This window comes from Mixophyes fleayi, chromosome 6 (genome assembly GCF_038048845.1).
Source record: "Mixophyes fleayi isolate aMixFle1 chromosome 6, aMixFle1.hap1, whole genome shotgun sequence".
Taxonomy (NCBI): Eukaryota; Metazoa; Chordata; class Amphibia; order Anura; family Limnodynastidae; genus Mixophyes; species Mixophyes fleayi.
Genome location: NC_134407.1, coordinates 159,630,095 through 159,650,438, shown reverse-complemented (window position 1 = coordinate 159,650,438; position 20,344 = coordinate 159,630,095). Strand labels below are relative to the sequence as shown.

The window sequence follows — 20,344 nt, the reverse complement described above, 5'->3', positions numbered from 1 at the left end:
CTTCAAGGAACAATGACCAGAGGAATCAACCCATGGCACGTCAAATTCTCTGGAGGTCATAACTCATCGACCTATTAATGTGGACCTTAATACTGTAACTGTGTATCTTTGTAATGTCACTGCTTTTTACAACTGTACAGTGTATACATTTTTCACATCTGACTTTGGAAATTAGAGCGTTCTGATAGAAGCATGTGTTAGTGCTAACAGCATATGCGTATGCATGCTAAACTTTGACTTGTAATACCTTGCAAATTAAACCTGTGTACTTTGGAAGCAGAGTGATCGCATCAGAGAATCTTTATTTTATACTGTACTGCGGACGTAACAGGCTGCTTGACTGAACATCAAGAACCAGAAGTATCTCCAATAATGGGATACACTTATAAATCCAATTTTGACAGATCCTTTGGACTTCAGACCAAATGCCATGGACTACTGGGTCGGTAATAGCACACTTGGATGATGAACACACATTTTGTGAGATAAAAAATAGAGATGGGCGGGTCCGGTTCCCCGAGAACCGAACTTTGGGTATCCGAGTACCGAGCTGAGTAGCTCGGTACTCTCCCGCCTGCTCCGAATCCAAATCGAAGCCGAACGTCATAGTGACGTCATCGGATCTCGGGGCTCGGTTCTCGCGATGCTTCAAGATTATAAATACATGCCTCCACAGCAATCCATCGCCATTTGACAGAGGGAGAGAGCAGGGTGTAGTCACAGGCTGATTAGAGCAGGGATAGAGAATCCAATATTCTTTTTCCAATTGTTGTAACAAAATTCGCTACAGAAGAGAGGAGGATAGAGGTTTTTTTTCTTTTAAATATTTGGCACTCCCCAGTGCTTTTGGGGTGTCCCCCCTAATTGTGCATAAATATTTCTGGCTGTCAAAATTACTATCTGTCAGCAGTATCTACCAACTAATTTTTAGCACTCCCCAGTGCCTTTGGGGTGTCCCCCCTAATTGTGCATAAATATTTCTGGCTGTCAAAATTACTATCTGTCAGCAGTATCTACCAACTAATTTTTAGCACTCCCCAGTGCCTTTGGGGTGTCCCCCATAATTGTGCATAAATATTTCTGGCTGTCAAAATTACTATCTGTCAGCAGTATCTTACCAAATATTTTTTAGCACTACAAGTGCTTTGGGCTCAGAATGGATTCAAAGCAGTCTACATATGATCAGAATGAGCAACCAGGTTCTGTCACCAGTCCTGATGTTAGTGTTCCCAGTACATCATCTGGGCAAGGCGATGTCAAACTACACAGTGTTTCAAAATCAGTCCAAAAAAACAAAACAAAAAAAAATGTACTGTGTTGAAGCGAAAAAGAAGTGTTACCAAGCAAAAGTTAGTGCCGATAAAAAACAAATTGCCAACATGCCATTCTACACACGCAGTGGCAAAGAGAGAATGAGGCTTTCACCTTTGGCTATTAGTGGCAGATCCCAAAAAGTTACCGAGCCTACAATTGGTGCACAACTACTGTTACGCGCCAAAGCCGAGCTGCAAGATAACAGTAAGGCATTAGAGGATAATGTTTGCTCTGATTCAGAAATGACACCAATCCCTGTGGAGAGTCCATCCAACAGTGGGATGTCTAATCGTGAGCATTCTGCTGATGTGTGCCTTAATAGCCCGAGTGTAGCCGGTAATACACAAATTGAGGATGCCACTTTGGAATTAGAAGAGGATGAGGGGGAGATTTATGTAGTCAACGAGGGCGCTAATGAGGATGTTGATGATTATGATGCAGACAGATACCAAATTGCCCTTCTCAATTTCTATTTATATTCTAGATTATATAACGGCTGAATAGTTTTCTATTTTACTCCTAGCGGAGAGAGGATCTGATGCAGACAGATACCAAACTGCCTTTGTCCATTTCTTTGTATATTCAAATTTCTAGTTCTACAGTCTATGCAGGCTGCTTTTTTTTCTATTTTACTACAAGTGGATGGGGGGGGGTCTGATGCCTTTGTCCATTTCTTTGTATATTCAAATTTTTAGTTGTACAGTCTATGCAGGCTGCTTTTTTTATATTCAACTACAAGTGGAGGGCGGGGGGGGCATAGATAGCCACTAAACTACCGTGGTCCATTTCATTTTACTTTCTAGTTCCAAAGTCTGTGCAGGCTGCTTTTTTTTATATTCAACTACAAGTGGAGGGCATAGATAGCCACCAAACTACCGTGGTCCATTTAATTTTACTTTCTAGTTCCACAGTCTGTGCAGGCTGCTTTTTTTAATATTCAACTTCAAGTGTAGGGTGTAATATACACCCAAAGATGATGGCTACATTGGCAATAATCAAAGATGGAGGAGGTAGACAACCAGGTTTGTCTGTATAATTTGCAGACAAGTGTTCGAATTAAGGACAGCCTACCAGGGATTAAACTGTTTTTTTCATAATTTATTAGCTTTAGAATTACCTCATTTATCTAAGAAACTGGTGGAGCACTAAATTAGGTCATTTTAGACCAGAAAAATTTTATTTTTTTCGAAAATAGCAAAACAAAACCAAACAAAACCAAAACCAAAACATGCATGGGCGGTTTTGCAAAACCAAAACCAAAACCAAAACACGAAGGTAATCCAGATCCAAAACCAAATACAAAACCAAAACATGGGGGTCATTGACCATCTCTAATAAAAAATAACCAAATTGTCCTTCAGAATAGCTGTATTTTGGAAGCCTTAAAGTTTAGAGTCTAACTACTTTTACTTGAAGATCATGGCCAGTGGAAGACAAATGTATATAGTTTCTTTTGGTGTGTTTAAATATTAATTTGAAAATTTTTGTCTGTGTTAAAGAAAAGTAATGCTGTACATTTTGTTCAAGTATAAAAGAACATAATTAGCCATTTTTTTATTTTTAGCAAATATGTCTTACCTCATTAGCATCAATGCCATTATTGACAGACCAGGTTGTCTGGAAATACTCTAACATACGTTGTTTAAGCTGTTGAGGCAGGCGGTGAACACGGATAAAATCTTTGAGGTCCTTCATGCGTGTATGGTACAGGGAGCGGCGGGAGTACATACGTTGGATGATGGCTGTCACATTACCAAAAACTACAGCATGCATCAGGGCTGCAAGAATAAGACAACATAATGACACAGGTAATTACTAACAAAATAAAACTGTGCCATAGCAATATTTTGGTCTAGTGCAAATGAGCCGTTGTGCATCTTTTATTGTCTAACACTAAATCAGAGAAAGGGAGAGAGAGGTTAATTGATGAATTGCATTTAGGTGCAAGTTAGCACTAAAGGATAGCAATCTGACGTTTGGTTTCATTTAGGCTCATTAACCGCACTTGCTTCTTGCCCTCAGATCCCTTTACACTTGGCTCACCCCCTGTATCGACCATTTTTCTTATCCTTTCCCTTTAGATTGTAAGCTCTAGTGGGCAGGGCCCTCTTCTCTCCTGTTCTCATTGCCTATAACGTCTGCTTACCAGTTACACTGCACACCTCCTCCTTGATCTTTCTGCCCAATGACTCCACACCTCCTTTCAGTGGCTCTAAACCTGTTAGCTGCGTCTATGATAATGTGCACAGGTGTCAGCCTATGCTGAATATACTACCTGCACCCCTGTATCTGTGTTGAGAGCTGTAGTATTATTGGTTTACTGTATTGTACTGTTATACCATGTACTGTCTTGTTGTTTGTCCTCTGTATGGGGCTGCAGACCTCATGTGGCATCCTATAATGGTTAATAATAAGTAACAAAGTGAGCACATACAGTGCTTTTATTCTTTAATTTATCCTGGTCCATGACACTGCCACTGTAACATGGGTAAACACTGTTGGGGATTCACCTGTGGAATCAGTAAAACACATCACTTTAAAGCTCAACCTAGTGCTATTTTAGGACTATCCCCTTCATTAATTCAAACTCTTATATTTTTTCTCAAAAATAATGCTCTGTTCAGCCATTTTTAAGTCATAAATGAGACTGAAGGACATCTGGGCTGTCTTTATTACATGTGTTACTTTTTGTGTTTGAAGGTTTTTTTTATGACAGTGGTTGCAGTAAAATTTCAAATGAGTCCTTGTTTTGTTTGTGTTTTAACTCTCACAGTGCCTCTCCTTTTTACTGTTGGCTCTAGGATTAGGTGGGTCCCTACTGGACCTCTCCCCTTCCAAAATATCTTCTCCTCCCACACCTACCCACTCCCCAGTCTTTCCAATTTACCCCTTCAACTTCATACCATTAAGTGCTATGTTTCCTTGATGAGGCAGACCCAGATCCGTCCATGTTTTGTCAGCTCAGACATGTATACACTTGTCCTGTGACTAATAGTAAGTAAATGCTTGTACCAGAACTTTAATAAAATGTCTTTAAAAAAAAAAGATGAAATGGACGGTGCCACATGAATATAAGACGAGGCCCAATCTCCGCCACCTGAGAATATGGAACAAAAATCAAGTTTTTTTGAAAGGAAAAGGATATGGGGGTATATTTATTAAATTGTGGGTTTGAAAAAGTGGAGGTGTTGCCTATAGCAACCAATCAGATTCTAGCTATCATTTTGTAGAATGTACTAAATAAATGATAGAAGCTTAATGGTTGCTATGGGCAACATCTCCACTTTTTTCAAACCCGCAGTTTAATAAATATACCCCTATGTGTCTTCCTACAAAACAGGGAACACCTCGCTAGATACACCTCCATCCCTTTAGCTCATTTGCGTCACACAAAACGTATGTGGTATGTGGGTGCAAAAGTAGGTGCTTTCATAAGTATCATTTGTTTGTGACTGTGGCAGAGTGAAAAAAACTGCCACATTGGAGGAAAAACTTCCCTCCTATTACTCAGAGGGGAGAAGCTTTGGCCTATGTAAGGTTCTAGTCTTGGCTGGGTGGAGGTCTCACACCTCTCCACTGAAGGAGCCTATGTATCCTGGATTTTCTGCATTGCTTTGGTTTGCTGTTCGTGTACATTGCTGTGTTATGCTGTGGATTCTCACAGCTCCTGTTTGACCCCAACTCAAGTCTTTGGCTGGCGATTTGTTGTTAAAATACTACAGTAACATCACAAAATTGCATTTGCTCTTTGCTTTTGCAGATTTATGAATGAGCCAGAGTTTGCTGGGTCCCTCCTATCTGTCATCCTTCCCTGAGACTTTGACAGACCCGATTACACATATGTAAAGCTGAAAAGTTAAAATAGATATATGAACTTCATTATCCCCTATTCAATATTATAAATCAGGGGCTATATTTACTAAACTGTGGGTGGGGATGTTGCCTAAAGGCAATCAGATTCTAGCTGTCATTTATAAGACAAGTTCACCTGCCCAAATCCAAGAGTTAATTTCCAAAGCTGCCCAGTTTCAGGTAGGTCCTCCCATCCCTGCAAATCTTCATGCATTAATCCAGTGATTTCTATATAAATCGGCGAATTCATGGAATAATAGGGATATACGTCACGTAATTGCCATGCACAAGGCCTCTGATGATGCAACCTTTTCCCTCTTATTGTGACTGTGTTCTATCACTTTGCACTTTCTGACATTAAATGCATAGGAGGTATGTCACATATGTCCCTCACATATAACAATTCAATGCTGCAGCAATGCAGCACAAGCATTTCTACATTGGGTAGTTATCATCTGGCCAGGTATTTCATACAAATCAAAATAACTGAGAAATGAGGCATCATGTGGAAAAATAACCCGCCGTCTGTTGATAAACCTGTACTGGCCCTTATTTTACTCTTCCATATATGGTCAGATTACCAATACAATTTTACTCCTGAATCAAACTTCATATACACAAGGGATAATAGTGTTTAAATTACTTTAATTAATGAATATTGGTATATTACTAGGTTTTAATACCTCTTCTGCCCTTAAGGCAAATGCTTTCCCAAACTGGCCTGTCCCAGCCATGAGGACAACAACAAAGTGTGTATTGATAAATGTTTATTTTAAGCTAGGTTATCAATAGAATGTTAAATGCCCATACAGAGATGACTATCGAAATATCCTGGGCTGGAACCAGACAGAATCCCGCACACACCTCCTATCAGCATAGTGCAGATGGAGAAGATCTTCTCAGCATCAGTATTGGCGCAAACATTGCCAAAGCCCACACTGGTCAAGCTGCTGAGAGTAAAGTAGAGGGATGCTATATAAGCACTACGAATAGAGGGTCCACCAATTGAATTATTTATGTAGGGTACTTCAAGCCGTTTGCCAAGCTCATGAAGCCAACCTGTAATAAAATAAAAGAATTAAAATTGTGTAAGTGCTTGTATAGTAAATAACTTGTTGCTGCATAATATTTAGTAAAAAATATCTTGTAAAGATTTGTCAGCATTTATGATTACAAATTTATTGCAGATATCCATAGATCTAATATGTTCCTCAGATATGTGCAAGGATTATGAATAGTGACATGATACTTATGTTGAATTCATCTCTTGTCATTGGATTTACAACATAGTGTATAAAATATTCTCTTTCCGTTTCTTTAAATAATAAATGAGATGAGCAGGTTTCCAAAATATAATATTTCTATAATTTATTAAAAAGATATTATACATAGAAACAGCCATACTGGACGAAGCAGACATACGCCCAGGGTCTCAAATGCCAATTGACACCCTATATTTGATTAACTCCTACATTTATAGAGATGATATTCTTTATTACTTTAAAACACACCTTCCCAGCTTACATCACTGCTGGCACTCTATCATTAAAGTAGCATGTTCTATTGGACGGTCATTTATTTGGCCATATCCAGCGATGATTGTGAAATACAATCACATGACAATTATATAATCTGTTTCGCTCATGAATTGTGCAATAATGGAACATTACTAGAAACGTGTCTCTTGTTAAGCAATATGTGTATTGTGCAACACGTTCTCTTAAAAGTACAGACCCTAATCTTAGATATATGAGCTTATATGTATTTCTGTTAGTTTTGTTAAAAGTTACTTCGACAATAGGTGCTTCAAATTTTGGTCTGAGCCTTGTTTCTAGTGGATGGCACTAATTTCTGACATCATAAGAATCTTTGTGCATGAATCAATGTTTTATAATCATGCTAGTATAAATAAGGAATGCCATATGATGATGATGATGATGATAATGCTGCCACACCAAATTAACTAACACATTTCCCTACTCTGATGTTTGAGAGTGGAAAACCATTTAGTCAGGGTCAGTTAAGTTTTTGTCGTGTCTTGGGTGGAATTGTCCTCTACTTATACTTTCCTGCCTAATACTAGCTATTCTTACCAATGTCCCAGGTGATTGGGTCATTGCTCTCCATCTCTTTGCGACCAATGACATACCAGACACAGGCCATCCAGTGAGCCAGGAGGGCAAACATGGACATAAGTAGTGTTAGCACCATTGCACTGTACTGAGAATACCGGTCCAACTTCTGCAGCAATCTCAGGAGCCTCAACAACCGAATGGTCTTCAGCAGATGGACCAGTGACGTCTTCCAAGTTCATGATTGATTGAAAAAAGAGACAGTGTCAACAGATACAGACTACTATGTCTATCAATTTTCCTGCTCTCTGGGACTCCTTTCATTCTTTTAGACATTGAACATCTTTATAACCACCAATAAATAGTCTATTTGGTGGCCTTTCATGCACTATGGCAGATAACTGTTTCCAATATAGATTCCTGCTTCTTACGTGTGAACATTTCCCCTTGTTCTAACACAGCTAGTCCTGGTTTTGAAACAACATTACTCATATTAGACAAATAATAATATGTTGTGATATTTGCCTCTTACCACTGTGACATTGAATGCATAGAGAAGATCAAAGGGCAAAGCAGCAACGAGGTCCACAAAGAACCAGGTGGCGAGGTAGTGGATGCAGATAGAGCGGGGGTCATACACCACCTGTCCTGAGTGACTGACATAAGTGGTTCTGAAATTCAAAATGATATCTGCAACAAGAGAGGTAAACATTTTTGCTGTATTTCTTTTTTCAACTCTGACCCCTAACATTGTGACACTAAATTGTATTTGGAGTTAAGAATCAGTTAATAGAATGAAGACGGTATACATAACAGTAACAAAGCTTCCAATCTTTAAAAAAAGCCATTTTGTTATGTAATTCAATATGTGACTGAGGAAGTATCAACCCAGCAGCATTGAAGCAGGTCTAGTGCTCTGAATATCTTATTAATTAATCGTATAAAAATGACAGCTTTTGAATGCATTTATATTCTGCACTTCTGCAGAAATGAATAGTGCTATATATAAATCACAACTACATATAAAAGCAACAAGCTTTTTTCTGTGAAAGGTAGAAATTGGGTATAGAAAACCTTAAATAATACCACCATACCCAATTACCACACCTCCCCTATTTATCATTCTGTGACTTCACTACTTCTAACTGTCCTTCACCTTTTGTGCTGAGATATGGTCATTTCAATTACCATATACAAATAAGTGCCCAGCAATTTACTGTTGTCTCTTCATCTCCCTTATAAATCAGTAAGGGCCAAAGTGAACCATGAACCTGAAAAATATGTTGTCCTGTAGCAATTCTAATTATGTGCAAAAGTGTTTATTCAACTTTTTGGAGGTGACCCCTCAACTACCTGCCACTATCATACATTTTTTTATGATTTTTTTTTTTTAACAGGTATCCCATTAAACATGTACACTGAGGACTGATCTCTGCCACCTCCAAGCACCCGTAAACATAATGTCTTCTTGTGGATGGCATAAGACTTTGCAGCTGTCCACTGATCTATGAATGTCTCATAAATGCACTCAACAAATCTGCAAATCTTCATGCGCTAATCCAGTGATTTCTATACAAATTGGCAAATTCATGGAAAAATATGGATAAGCGTCACGTAATTGCCAGCCTGTATTTTTTCAACTTTAAATATTACAGTTATTGCCTCTCAAAAACAACTTTGTACTTGCATATGCTGGATCACCATGGGTAGCTTTTCATGACTCTTATCAAGTCAATTCTGTGTTGTCTACTCACCCTAGTTTTGGGAATATTTGACTATATGGAACAGTTATTTTTTAGCAACACCCTGAACAATATGTTTCTGATAAGGGTTGGTCCAGGGTAACACATTGTGTAATCCATATATACAATTTTACATTCTTGCTTATCCAGTTCTATTAGTGGAATTGGATAGCAGGTCAACAGGATTTATATCAGCCTACTAAAACCCATACAATGTATCAAAAATTATGGTAATACAATTAGAAAAGTACTACTTGAAACCTATCACTAGAGATACGTGAGAAAATGAGAGAACACCTATGAAAATGAGTTGTCAAGGCTGAAAGTCTCCTTCTATCCAAGGCATTCAAGCTGCTAAAATGGGTGGTGTATATTAAATATTACAGCTGGCTAGATGACACCAACTGATATCTAGTCAGGTGACATGTTTAATAAATACCTACATGAACAGATTCAGTCTCCTGCTAAGTCCCAGTTTCCCAAAAATTACCAGCTCCCCTTTCTTTCCATCAGCACTGATTGGGAGCATATATCAAGGGTGATGATGATGATGATCACTACAATGTGTTGCCAATTCCTGCCTTTCCGCTGTTACTTACTTTATTGTAGTGACTAACATCATAATATAATTCTTTACTTTTACTTTAGATTGCGTAGTTTCTTCTTTGAACTGTCTCCGTGCTGTATCTGACAATAAGGTTTTGTGGTCTAATTTGCTTACCTAAAATAAACAGCATTTCTACAGCAATGTCACTGACAATTGTGCTTCGCGCTGCAGAGACACTATCATCATGGCTTGTGAAGCAGACATTGTAAGGGACGGTGACAGCCACGTAAAAGGTGGCTAAGAGGATAAGCCAGTCCCAGAGGGCTTTAAAGATGCTGTAATGAAGAAGGATGAAGCGAGGTTTCTGGACGGACGCTACCTTGTATTCGGGGAGGACAGGCTTGTTATCTAAGAGGTTCTGGGGACAGAAGACGAGAGTGATGGTTACAACAGTGATTATAACAATCTGAAATAAATATGTTGTTGGTTCACAATGTAATCACTTCAAGTGAAGGGAAAATATCAGCTAAAGAGTGAGTGTTAGTGCCTAGTTAGCTGTCAAACAGGCTTAAACAAAATGTGGCTTGGCAAACATAGTGGAGCCACATGTCCCGGCACGCTGAGACTTGTAAATCCACCACAGCTTCGGACCTACAGATTGTCTTAGACTGCTTTAGCTTAAGGTTTGATTGTGCTGTGAATATAAAGCTAAATTTAATGACTTGTGTCACAAACTACTACTGGGGAAAAACTATTGTATGTTAGTTTCTAATATGGCACTAAAAACAAAGTTAAAAGGCACTCTTATTGCTACCATATGCACTTAATTGTACTTTCTGCTTCTTGGAAGCAGGGATCAGCATATATAACTCATCCTAAAAAGATACTTTCTGCGACTAAACTTCTTGGAAGTGAATTTTGGTCAATAGAATTTGCATACAAGCACCTCTGCCACCACTAAGCAGTTGCCTAGCTCTAGTCCTAGCCCTAATTTTAATCATGCCTGCTGACTCTCCTGAAATGTCTGGGAGAGGGCCGAAATAGTTGTTAATCCTATAGGATTCCTGAGATTTCCCTTAAGCCAGGTGAGTAAGATAAGTGGTGGGTGGAACATCATCATGCTCCAGTGGCCAAAGTGTTATGACACTAATCACATCATTAAGTCACATCATTAAGTCACGTCTGTTCCCGGAGTCACTGACCTACGTTCTGAATCTCCCATAGGTCTAAAAATTCAGCAACTATGATTTTAATATTTGTATTAAACAGTTTTAAATGGAAGCGTTGGCAAGGTGGGAAAAAGGATTATAGCGTCCCAACTAACTCTTGATTTACAAATGAGGGTTGGCAGGTATAGATGGGAGTGTATCCTTTTCCTTTCCATCAGTAGCCAACCCATGCAGTAACAAGGGAAGCCCAGTCCACTGTAGTGATTGTATAGAAGAGAGCAGTAAAGCCGATAGAGCTGGAAGAATAAACATCAGTGTAAAAGTGAACAGAGGAATTCTCATGGCAGCCAGCCAATAGACCCAGGTTATTTAATAATTGGCAAGCTTTTTGTGAGTGCGATGCGTTATTTTTAGGGGCAACACCGCTTCCTTGATGTGAGTCATAGAACCACTAGTTTACTTTAGCCTATCTCATTTATCAAAACATTTCTGGCTTTTACACATTGCCATCTGCCTGCCACATTGTCAGCTCAGTCTGATATGAATTCCTCTTGTGGCCAATCAGATTGCTCCTTTTATCTGGCCCATTCAGTAACATAATCCTGCTTATCTGTTACACTTTCTGCTCTAATCTGATTAAATCAGGTTTTTGCAGTAGATACATCTCACTGTTACAAAGGCACAAAATTTTTCACTGCTGTACTCGCACAGAGCAGCCTTATCGAAACAGACTGGCAGAACCAGATTAGAGAACAGAGGTTAATGGAGAGACTGATAGGATCTGCAGAAGGTTATTTAGCAGAGCACCAGGAATACAACATCTGTTAACTGAAAAGTCTCTCTCTCTCTGGCACAGTATGCCAACTTCACTCTTGCTATAGAAGGCATACGGGGAGCATTCAAAGATTAACATTTGTAGCCATCTGTGCCCCACACCTGCAAAAAAAAGAGGAAGTAACAAATTCACATTGCTACAGATTTTGTTAATTATAATGTAGAAAGAAACAATGGTGTTGGTCTAAGTTTACTTTAACCATTGTTCTATTGAAAGTACTGATGCACTGTTACTTCATTTAATAATCAGTGTTAATGTCTTTAGTCTAATGTTGGGCACACACACTACAAAATCAGCAATATATGCCGCAATATCCCTGCCCCAAAACAAGTGCAATGCCCAAGAATAGTCCAATTAAATATTTGCCAGTTTTGTCTCTAAATCCATTTGGCATATGACTACTGTTGATTTGTACGTGTAGTCATCTAACAATACCCACATTTGTGAACTAGAAACAAATCCTGCTGCTTGACGTTCAAGCCAACTCTATACCTTTGTGGCCAGCTTAAGAGATAACATACTTTTAGAATGTTTTCAGTAAGATATGATCACAGGCCAGCCGATCAGATCACAATCTTTAATACTCCTAACATGTTCACCTCCCACCTTAGCTGCCCTATCTCTAGGCTAAATGCTCACACTATTGAGCTTTATGTCACTTTTGCTTCTTCCAGAGACTTGACCAGTCAGGTGGCAAAGCATAGTCCGACTCTGTCTTCTTGCTGAGCTGAAATGTGAAGCACCAGGACGACGGTTCTTCTGTTTCTCTGAGAAAAGGAGGAAGTGAGTATGAGACAATGTGTGGTACTTACAGTTGAGAACATAACAGGAGAGGTACCTTTCTAGCTATCTCTCTAGTTCTCAAAACTCTACAGCTATGTCAAATGTACTTACCATCTTTCTTCTCACTGTGTGTGGCTCTCATTCTGTGCTCAGTGGTGTCCTTGAATGAGAAAAGAAACAGGACAACCTCTCCTTTCTCATTTTTGATGGGCACAAGGTCCAAGAGACACCAGAAGAGATCTCCTGTTAAAAAAAAGACAATTGTGATGTTTAAAAATATGTTTTTATCTACAAACATTAAAAAGTAATATGTGAGATTTAAGTTTGCACATGGTACACCTAAAAAAAATATAGTAACGCTTTAAGAAGGTTGCAGACAAAAAAGACCAAGAGGTAACCAGTTTGTAGGGGAAAAAATAAGTGTGGATTTTATGATCTCACCATCCTTCTTGTAGAAGCACACCTCAGCTTGGTACTCCTGCTTCTCATCCAGTGCTCTTTGGATGCCCTGCAAGACGGTGTCGCTGGTCTCCACCCCATATAGAAAACGGCAGCTACAGTTCTTTTGCATGACCTCTGTGCGACCGAAACCGGTGAGGTCACAGAAGCCATCGGAGCAGTAGACAATAGGGAAGCCATGTTGTACTTGGGCATTGCCCAACAGAAAATTACTGTCTGCGGGAGAGAGAAAAACATAGAGAGAGATGAGGGATAAAATAGTGGCTAGATATCTAAGGAAAAACAAACAATGGTGAGCCCATATTGTTGACAGAATGGAGTAGTAAAGTATACTGTTTTTGTCATGTTTAATCACAGTTAATAATAAATTCCCTTAGCTTTACATTTGGTATATTGTTTCACTAGAGAGTTATCATGAACGGAATCACGTTACCAGAATAGAAAATTCAAATAAGATATTAGACCTCCACTATCACACCAAATACTCAGGGGTGGCTCAGCAAAATCTAAATTCTGAGGCAAAAGTGAGGCCCCACCAAGTCTAACCCCCAACTACCTCTCCACATTCCTCCAAACTATTTATTTCAAAATGTTCACAAAAGAAAATCTCTATAAATATAACTTGAATGTAACAAAGATGTTAAACTTGAGGTATAAAGTATTTCTGGTCATAAAAGTTCCTTGTTATTTATTTAATGCATTGTGCAGAAAAATGCATGTAGGATTCTTGCCCTGCTGCAACCTCTTGCTAATATGGTTGGTGGGAACACATTATAACTAAGACAGAGCTTATTATCTCATAGACAACAGTTTGGGAGACAATAACAGTTTGGGAGACAATCCTTTGGACCTATATGGTAAATAGGGCTTTTAGCACTTTGGGGCCTAAAGCCATTGGCTCAGTTGCCTTTCCCTTCATCCTGCTCTGCTCATATGGAAACCCCTGCATGTTCACTATTGTAATGCATGACCTCCATTTGCTGGAATGGATCTTCCCCACTAACAATTCATAATAAGTGGGCTTGATAATGTAATTATGTCACGAGCCTCCTAGCAACTCTGTGATTCATATGTAAGAAATGACCATGCACTGTACAGTTCAACAGTATGTGCTTTTGGGTTATGATGTTACCACTTGCATTTCATAGGCACCAATTACGTTCAAGAAAAGACCAGTAAATGCGGAGCAAGTTTTATCTCCACTTTGGTTACATCAAAAATAAGATATTTAAATTTAAATCAAAGACATTTTTAAAATTGCTTTTAAAAGTGGTGCACTTCATGAATAAGAATGTGAATTTCTCAATTTTTCAAGGTAGATTTTTATACAAATCCTGTACCAAAAGCAACCTGCTATTATAATCTGTTCACTATTACCATATGAAGCATACATTAACAACAACTCTCTTGCAATCAAAGGAATATAGCAATTGATAGATACAATGGTGTTGCCAAGTACCAAGGTTGTCATGTCGACGCACTTTTATACATGTCCTTCTCAATGATAAAAATTACTTAAAGGAGGTGTCCACCCAAGTTAAAATCTATTACATCCCCCAAAAATGTCTGACTAATATGCAGCAATTGATATACAGAATTCAGGGTCAACTAGACTTGGACCTTTCTTATGTGGCACTGCCCATTATACCAAGCAGATGTGTAGAGGCCCCAAGTCTAGAATGTCTGCAATCCTGCTAGTTTGGGTAAGATCTCAATCTGGGTGGATTTGTTCTTCAAATAAAGCACAGTGGGCCTGGCACATGTAAAGGACAGACTACATTTAAATTCATAAGAGAATGGAAGTGCTAAATGTACCTTTCAATAAAACATATAACAACTCTGCAAAGCAACATAGGGGTTAAAAACCATTGTGCCTTTTAATAATTTATCTTAGCTTCATATATCTCATGAAGTTAAATTAGTCCTTGGTTCATCCAACGCCCATCACCAGGTTTCTAAAAATGTATCAAATAGCATCACAGTAAACATGTTGTTATGGTAACTTTAATCATGAAGGCTGCGAGGTTAAGAGGGGATGCGGTTGAATCAGAAAACCTCTCCTTCTCCTAATTTATACAAGTAGCAGGCACAGCGTGGGAAGTGTCAGTTTCCCCCTCCCCACCTGAAATATTCCAGCGATACGCAATAGGTAGATATAATTCCGACCAGTGCAGCACGGACAGGGCTAGTGTCAGTCCTCTTCATTATACTTCAATAAACACCCTTGAGTGTACATATGTCATTTACTGCATGCATTCTATTGATGTGCACCTGCTCCCCAAGCAATACAATAGCTTTAATCTATCTGAGGTGCAAAACAAACAGGAAGAATGACAGGATTCTGCATAGAAGAATGCGTCTATTTACATTTTGTGCGTTTGAGAAAATCAGCAATATATTATATTTAATTGCATTGAATTGTCTGGCTAATGAGTAGCTTTCTGTATCTTGTGTTTTGGTGTGAAAAGATGAACAGGGACAGCATTATTATACCCTGGCACCCGGGGTCCAAGTATTCCTGGTCATTTGTAAGATTTTTTAAAAAATCATTATAATTTTCTAAATCAGTATTAATTTTTATTAGTGTCACATTCACCTGTAACTTTATAAAATGTGCAATATAGAAGTTACTATAAATATGGGTACCTTGGTTGTGAGGCCAGGCACTAGGTCTTAGCAAATAGCAACACCCATGTCTACCACTGTGATTCAAATACAGCAGCCTCGTTCCCTTCTATCAGGGGCGTAACTAAACATTTGCCCTATAGCAAAAATTTGGTAAGGGCCCCCATGTACCACCCGATGTTGGAAAAGTCACATACATATGGGGCTTTAACAGGGAAGATGGGCACCCTCAACTCCAGACCTCATAGCAGCTACACCTCCTGCACCTATGGTAGTCACATCCTTGGCTTCTATAATAATCTGTCCTCTTCAGTGTTTTGTATACAATTTAATTTAGTATCATTTCTGGCGTCACGCTGAAAGTTACAATAATGGATACAGTACATAGCTATGATATACACAGACACATAAGAGCCATCCGAACACTTGCACATATAGTGCATCAACCCATCACATTTTATACCTTCAATAAATCTTAAAGCTAGTAGCAAACCTCAAAGGCCATCTCAAAAGTGGACATGAAGGAGAATGGGTCACTAGGATGACACCCTCCATTCAAATACCACCCCCAACCCTCTAGAATCCATACCCAAAAAAACACACTGACACATCGGTGTTGTTAAAAATGTGGAGGCCACAACCTAAAATAGCAAAGCTCTTATTACCAAACCAAAGTTATCTACATAAAAGGTGGCTGTGCAGAAATTTCCTCCTCCTAGCTGGAGCCCTGGGGGCTGCTACATGCAGATATTTTTTCCTGTAGTTCTGTAAAGAACCATTCATTTAAGTATTGGCAGAGGGGTGAGTGTGTGAGCGGGAGGACCAATCACTAGTCACAAACAAGAGACACACCCCCCAACCCCCAGAAGGAACGGAGGAGCCATTGTAAAAATCGCCGCCAGCTGGGAGTTGGGGAACCACTGCACTACCTACTAGGTGATAGTGCTGCTTTGAGCCAAAGAGGTGCTTTTGCTGCTATAAGTCAAACATGTCTAGTTATGGTTAGGCCATGTAAGCCGTTTAAAACAGTGGTGGGCAGCAGGCTGCCTTATAAAGCAGGGAATAAAATATAATAGAGCAGTCGGCTTCCGCATCACAACCAATCAGAGGAAGAGGGAGTGCAGAGCTCTCACTCCTTCCTCTGCGGGGACCGACACTATTACAAAAGCAAAGAGTTGACCAATCTTCTCCACTTCACTTGCCAAGACTATCCAGTGCTAGCCTGGCTCTTCAGCACTGATCCCAATTGGCTCCTCTGTAGTTCAAGTATATGGCCAACATGCATGGTGGACGAGAGTGTCCCACCAGTGTCTGGTCTACATTGTCTAGTATATCTGTTGGACAACTTTGGCTAACACCCTCACATCACAGACATCTACGTGCTGTTTAGCCTCAACCCAGATGGCACCTCGCTGAGGTGGAAGCTATGATTAAAAAAGAATCCAAGGCAGCAGGTGAACAAAGCCTAGGGCTGATCAGATTGTGCTCCCCTGTCATAGTGTGCGTGAGAGACAGGTCGTGGTCTCTTGTCATAGTGTGTGTGTGTGTGTGTGTGTGTGTGTGTGTGAGAGAGAGCAGCACAGATTGTGATCCCAAGTCATAGTGCGTGTTTGTGTGAGTGTGAGAGACAGTTTATGGTCCCTTGTCATAGTGTGTGTGAGAGCAGCACAGATTGTGGGCCCCTGTCATAGTACATGTGTGTGTGAGAGACAGGTCATGGTCCCTTGTCATAGTGTGTGTGTGAGAGCAGCACAGATTGTGTGCCCCTGTCATAGTACATGTATGTGTGAGTATGAGAGACAGGTTATGGTCCCTTGTCATAGTGTGTGTGAGAGAGCAGCACAGATTGTGTGCCGCTGTCATAGTACATGTGTGTGTGAGTGTGAGAGACAGGTCATGGTCCCTTGTCATAGTGTGTGTGTGAGAGCAGCACAGATTGTGGGCCCCTGTCATAGTGCGTGTGTGTGTGAGAGACAGGTCATGGTCCCTTGTCATAGTGTGTGTGTGAGAGCAGCACAGATTGTGGGCCCCTGTCATAGTGCGTGTGTGTGTGAGAGACAGGTCATGGTCCCTTGTCATAGTGTGTGTGTGAGAGCAGCACAGATTGTGGGCCCCTGTCATAGTGCGTGTGTGTGAGAGACAGGTCATGGTCCCTTGTCATAGTGTGTGTGTGAGAGCAGCACAGATTGTGTGCCGCTGTCATAGTACATGTGTGTGTGAGTGTGAGAGACAGGTCATGGTCCCTTGTCATAGTGTGTGTGTGAGAGCAGCACAGATTGTGGGCCCCTGTCATAGTGCGTGTGTGTGTGAGAGACAGGTCATGGTCCCTTGTCATAGTGTGTGTGTGAGAGCAGCACAGATTGTGGGCCCCTGTCATAGTGCGTGTGTGTGTGAGAGACAGGTCATGGTCCCTTGTCATAGTGTGTGTGTGAGAGCAGCACAGATTGTGGGCCCCTGTCATAGTGCGTGTGTGTGAGAGACAGGTCATGGTCCCTTGTCATAGTGTGTGTGTGAGAGCAGCACAGATTGTGTGCCGCTGTCATAGTACATGTGTGTGTGAGTGTGAGAGACAGGTCATGGTCCCTTGTCATAGTGTGTGTGTGAGAGCAGCACAGATTGTGGGCCCCTGTCATAGTGCGTGTGTGTGTGAGAGACAGGTCATGGTCCCTTGTCATAGTGTGTGTGTGAGAGCAGCACAGATTGTGTGCCGCTGTCATAGTACATGTGTGTGTGAGTGTGAGAGACAGGTCATGGTCCCTTGTCATAGTGTGTGTGTAAGAGCAGCACAGATTGTGTGCCCCTGTCATATTGTGTGAGAGCAGCATAGGTTATGGTCCCCTGCTATAGGGCATGTGTGTATGAGAGACAGATTATGGTCCCCTGTCATAGTTTGTGTGTGTGAGAGTAAGTGGGGAGTCTGAGTGATAAATGGTGACATTTTCGAGCAAGTGAAAGACATGTGGGGGCATTTTGGGATGAGAAATGCTGGAGTGCTGAGGTTGTTTTAGGGCTGTATTTTCATTCCTGAAGTTAAGGGTAATGTGGGGCCCTTTAGAAGGTTGAAGGGTGTGGCCCTTGAAGTATATCAGGTGATATATTAAATGGTGATAAAAAAAAATGAAAACGTATCATCCCATAAATCGTGACACCAAGATTTCTTTATTTAGTAACACGTGTGCGGACTTTCAAAGAACAATATATTAGGTTCTAGCAGTGGTGAAAACAAAGCACATCAATGCCTCAATAAGTTATACAAAATACAAGTAGTTTTCAGACAGTGCATGCAACGTTGTGACCAGAGATCATGATGAAGAGGAAACAGAAATGCAACTAAATGCAGCTTCCATTCAACTGGCTCACACAGTGTAAAAAAATATTTCTTGCCCCAACAATAGCATGTGATAAGCACACAACACTCAGTCTTCCAAAAGTTCATTGTGACGTAAAGTGTACTGATAAATTCAACACCAGACAGTGGCTGCAATTAGCTGCAAGCTTATAAAAACGTGCCAAGAAAACTTCCAATCCAAAAAATTTACACCGTACATCATCCAAAAGGTCACCTGGAATTGTAAGCCAAAAATCGTTGTTTTGTAAATTTTTTGACAGTGATAATATATCAATTGCCTCATGCAGAGAGGACCAGCTGAGATCACAGGGAACAAAACTCAGAATGTAGACTCTGCAACATTATAAAAATCCAGCATAATTGATTTTATGGAGGTGTTGATCAAAAAACAATTGTTTTTTGAGGCCACACAGTTTACCAGAAAACAGAGGAAATGGACTTCCCAACAGGCTATTAATCAAAATTGTGACTAATACAAGAGCCTCAGAATGACTTGTTACAAACATATCCAATGTCCTATCAGCACCACTTAACACACACCTAAGTCACACCTTTGGGGTTCTACTTACACTACAGTGATAACTTTTGCCATATAGTGCCATCATCTTCCTTTTAACCACTGCACCAAATCAACCAACATTTTAAAATCATCTTCAGGTATACAAGTTGTCATTGGGCACAGAGCCGGATTGTCATTGGTGCAGTTGAGCAACTCTTCTGGGTCCACGCAGCTGCAGTGGCCCCCAGCCCCAATTCAGGGACAGGGGTGGCAGATTTTGTCTCGCAAAAGGGAGCCTGTCTGGTGCAGTGATCATATCAAGGTAGGTAAATAAATGTACAAGTATTCACTTAGGGCTAACATACAATCATCCGACTCATATTTGTATGCAGAATATTCTATCATTTAATCTCCATGTATTAATTAATTTTATTTGAAATTTATGAATGGAATTATAATGCAATGTTCTATTTATCTAATTATGAGGGGCATATTCAAATGTTGCCATTTCCCGCAGTGTTAAAAGTATTACCGTTACCGTTATTACGGTAATACTAAGCCGGATTTCAGCTCCCAGCTCCCTGAGCTGCGAGCTGAAGTCCAGCGTGAAAGGTACCGTAATAACGGTATTTACGCGCACTATTACCGTAATGACGGTGATAGTGCGCACGCCGCGTTACTTTTACATGTAATGCCAACAACTGAATATGCCCCTAAGTGTACATGAATTTACTATGACAATCTTGCTAGCTATACTATATACTGTATATTGTTAATATAGGTAATGACTGACATAAGTGAATTATTTTCTCTGTATATTATAACATAACTCTATATTGTGTATTTTATATTGTGACTTATGATTTGTGTAATATTTTGTATCAAAATGTAAAATATATTGCTATGAGTTACTATAATTATATTGCAATAGTATGCATGTACTATATTGGTCCATATATAATTATTGAGGTTGCATAGTTACCAAATCTGTCAAATTTCTCTGCAAAGTTATTTTCATGAGTGTTAAATCGTACGTTAAAACACATAGTGACCAAATATTCATTTGCTATGTGTTTAGAGATGTGTGTATAGTTTTCA

The 20,344-nt window shown here is 39.9% G+C and overlaps 1 protein-coding gene across 1 annotated transcript in view; it reads right to left on the bottom strand.

Annotated features, from left to right (window-relative positions):
* Positions 1 to 20,344, bottom strand: part of KCNH4 (potassium voltage-gated channel subfamily H member 4) — a 139,858-nt gene that overhangs the window by 14,855 nt on the left and 104,659 nt on the right. The window contains exons 2-9 of the mRNA XM_075176918.1: positions 12,756 to 12,989; positions 12,426 to 12,557; positions 12,171 to 12,298; positions 9,702 to 9,945; positions 7,771 to 7,928; positions 7,260 to 7,467; positions 6,031 to 6,225; positions 2,893 to 3,092 (exon numbers count right to left, since the gene is read on the bottom strand). Of these exons, the coding sequence (XP_075033019.1) occupies positions 2,893 to 3,092; positions 6,031 to 6,225; positions 7,260 to 7,467; positions 7,771 to 7,928; positions 9,702 to 9,945; positions 12,171 to 12,298; positions 12,426 to 12,557; positions 12,756 to 12,989 (1,499 nt within the window). The remainder of the gene's footprint in view (positions 1 to 2,892; positions 3,093 to 6,030; positions 6,226 to 7,259; positions 7,468 to 7,770; positions 7,929 to 9,701; positions 9,946 to 12,170; positions 12,299 to 12,425; positions 12,558 to 12,755; positions 12,990 to 20,344) is intronic.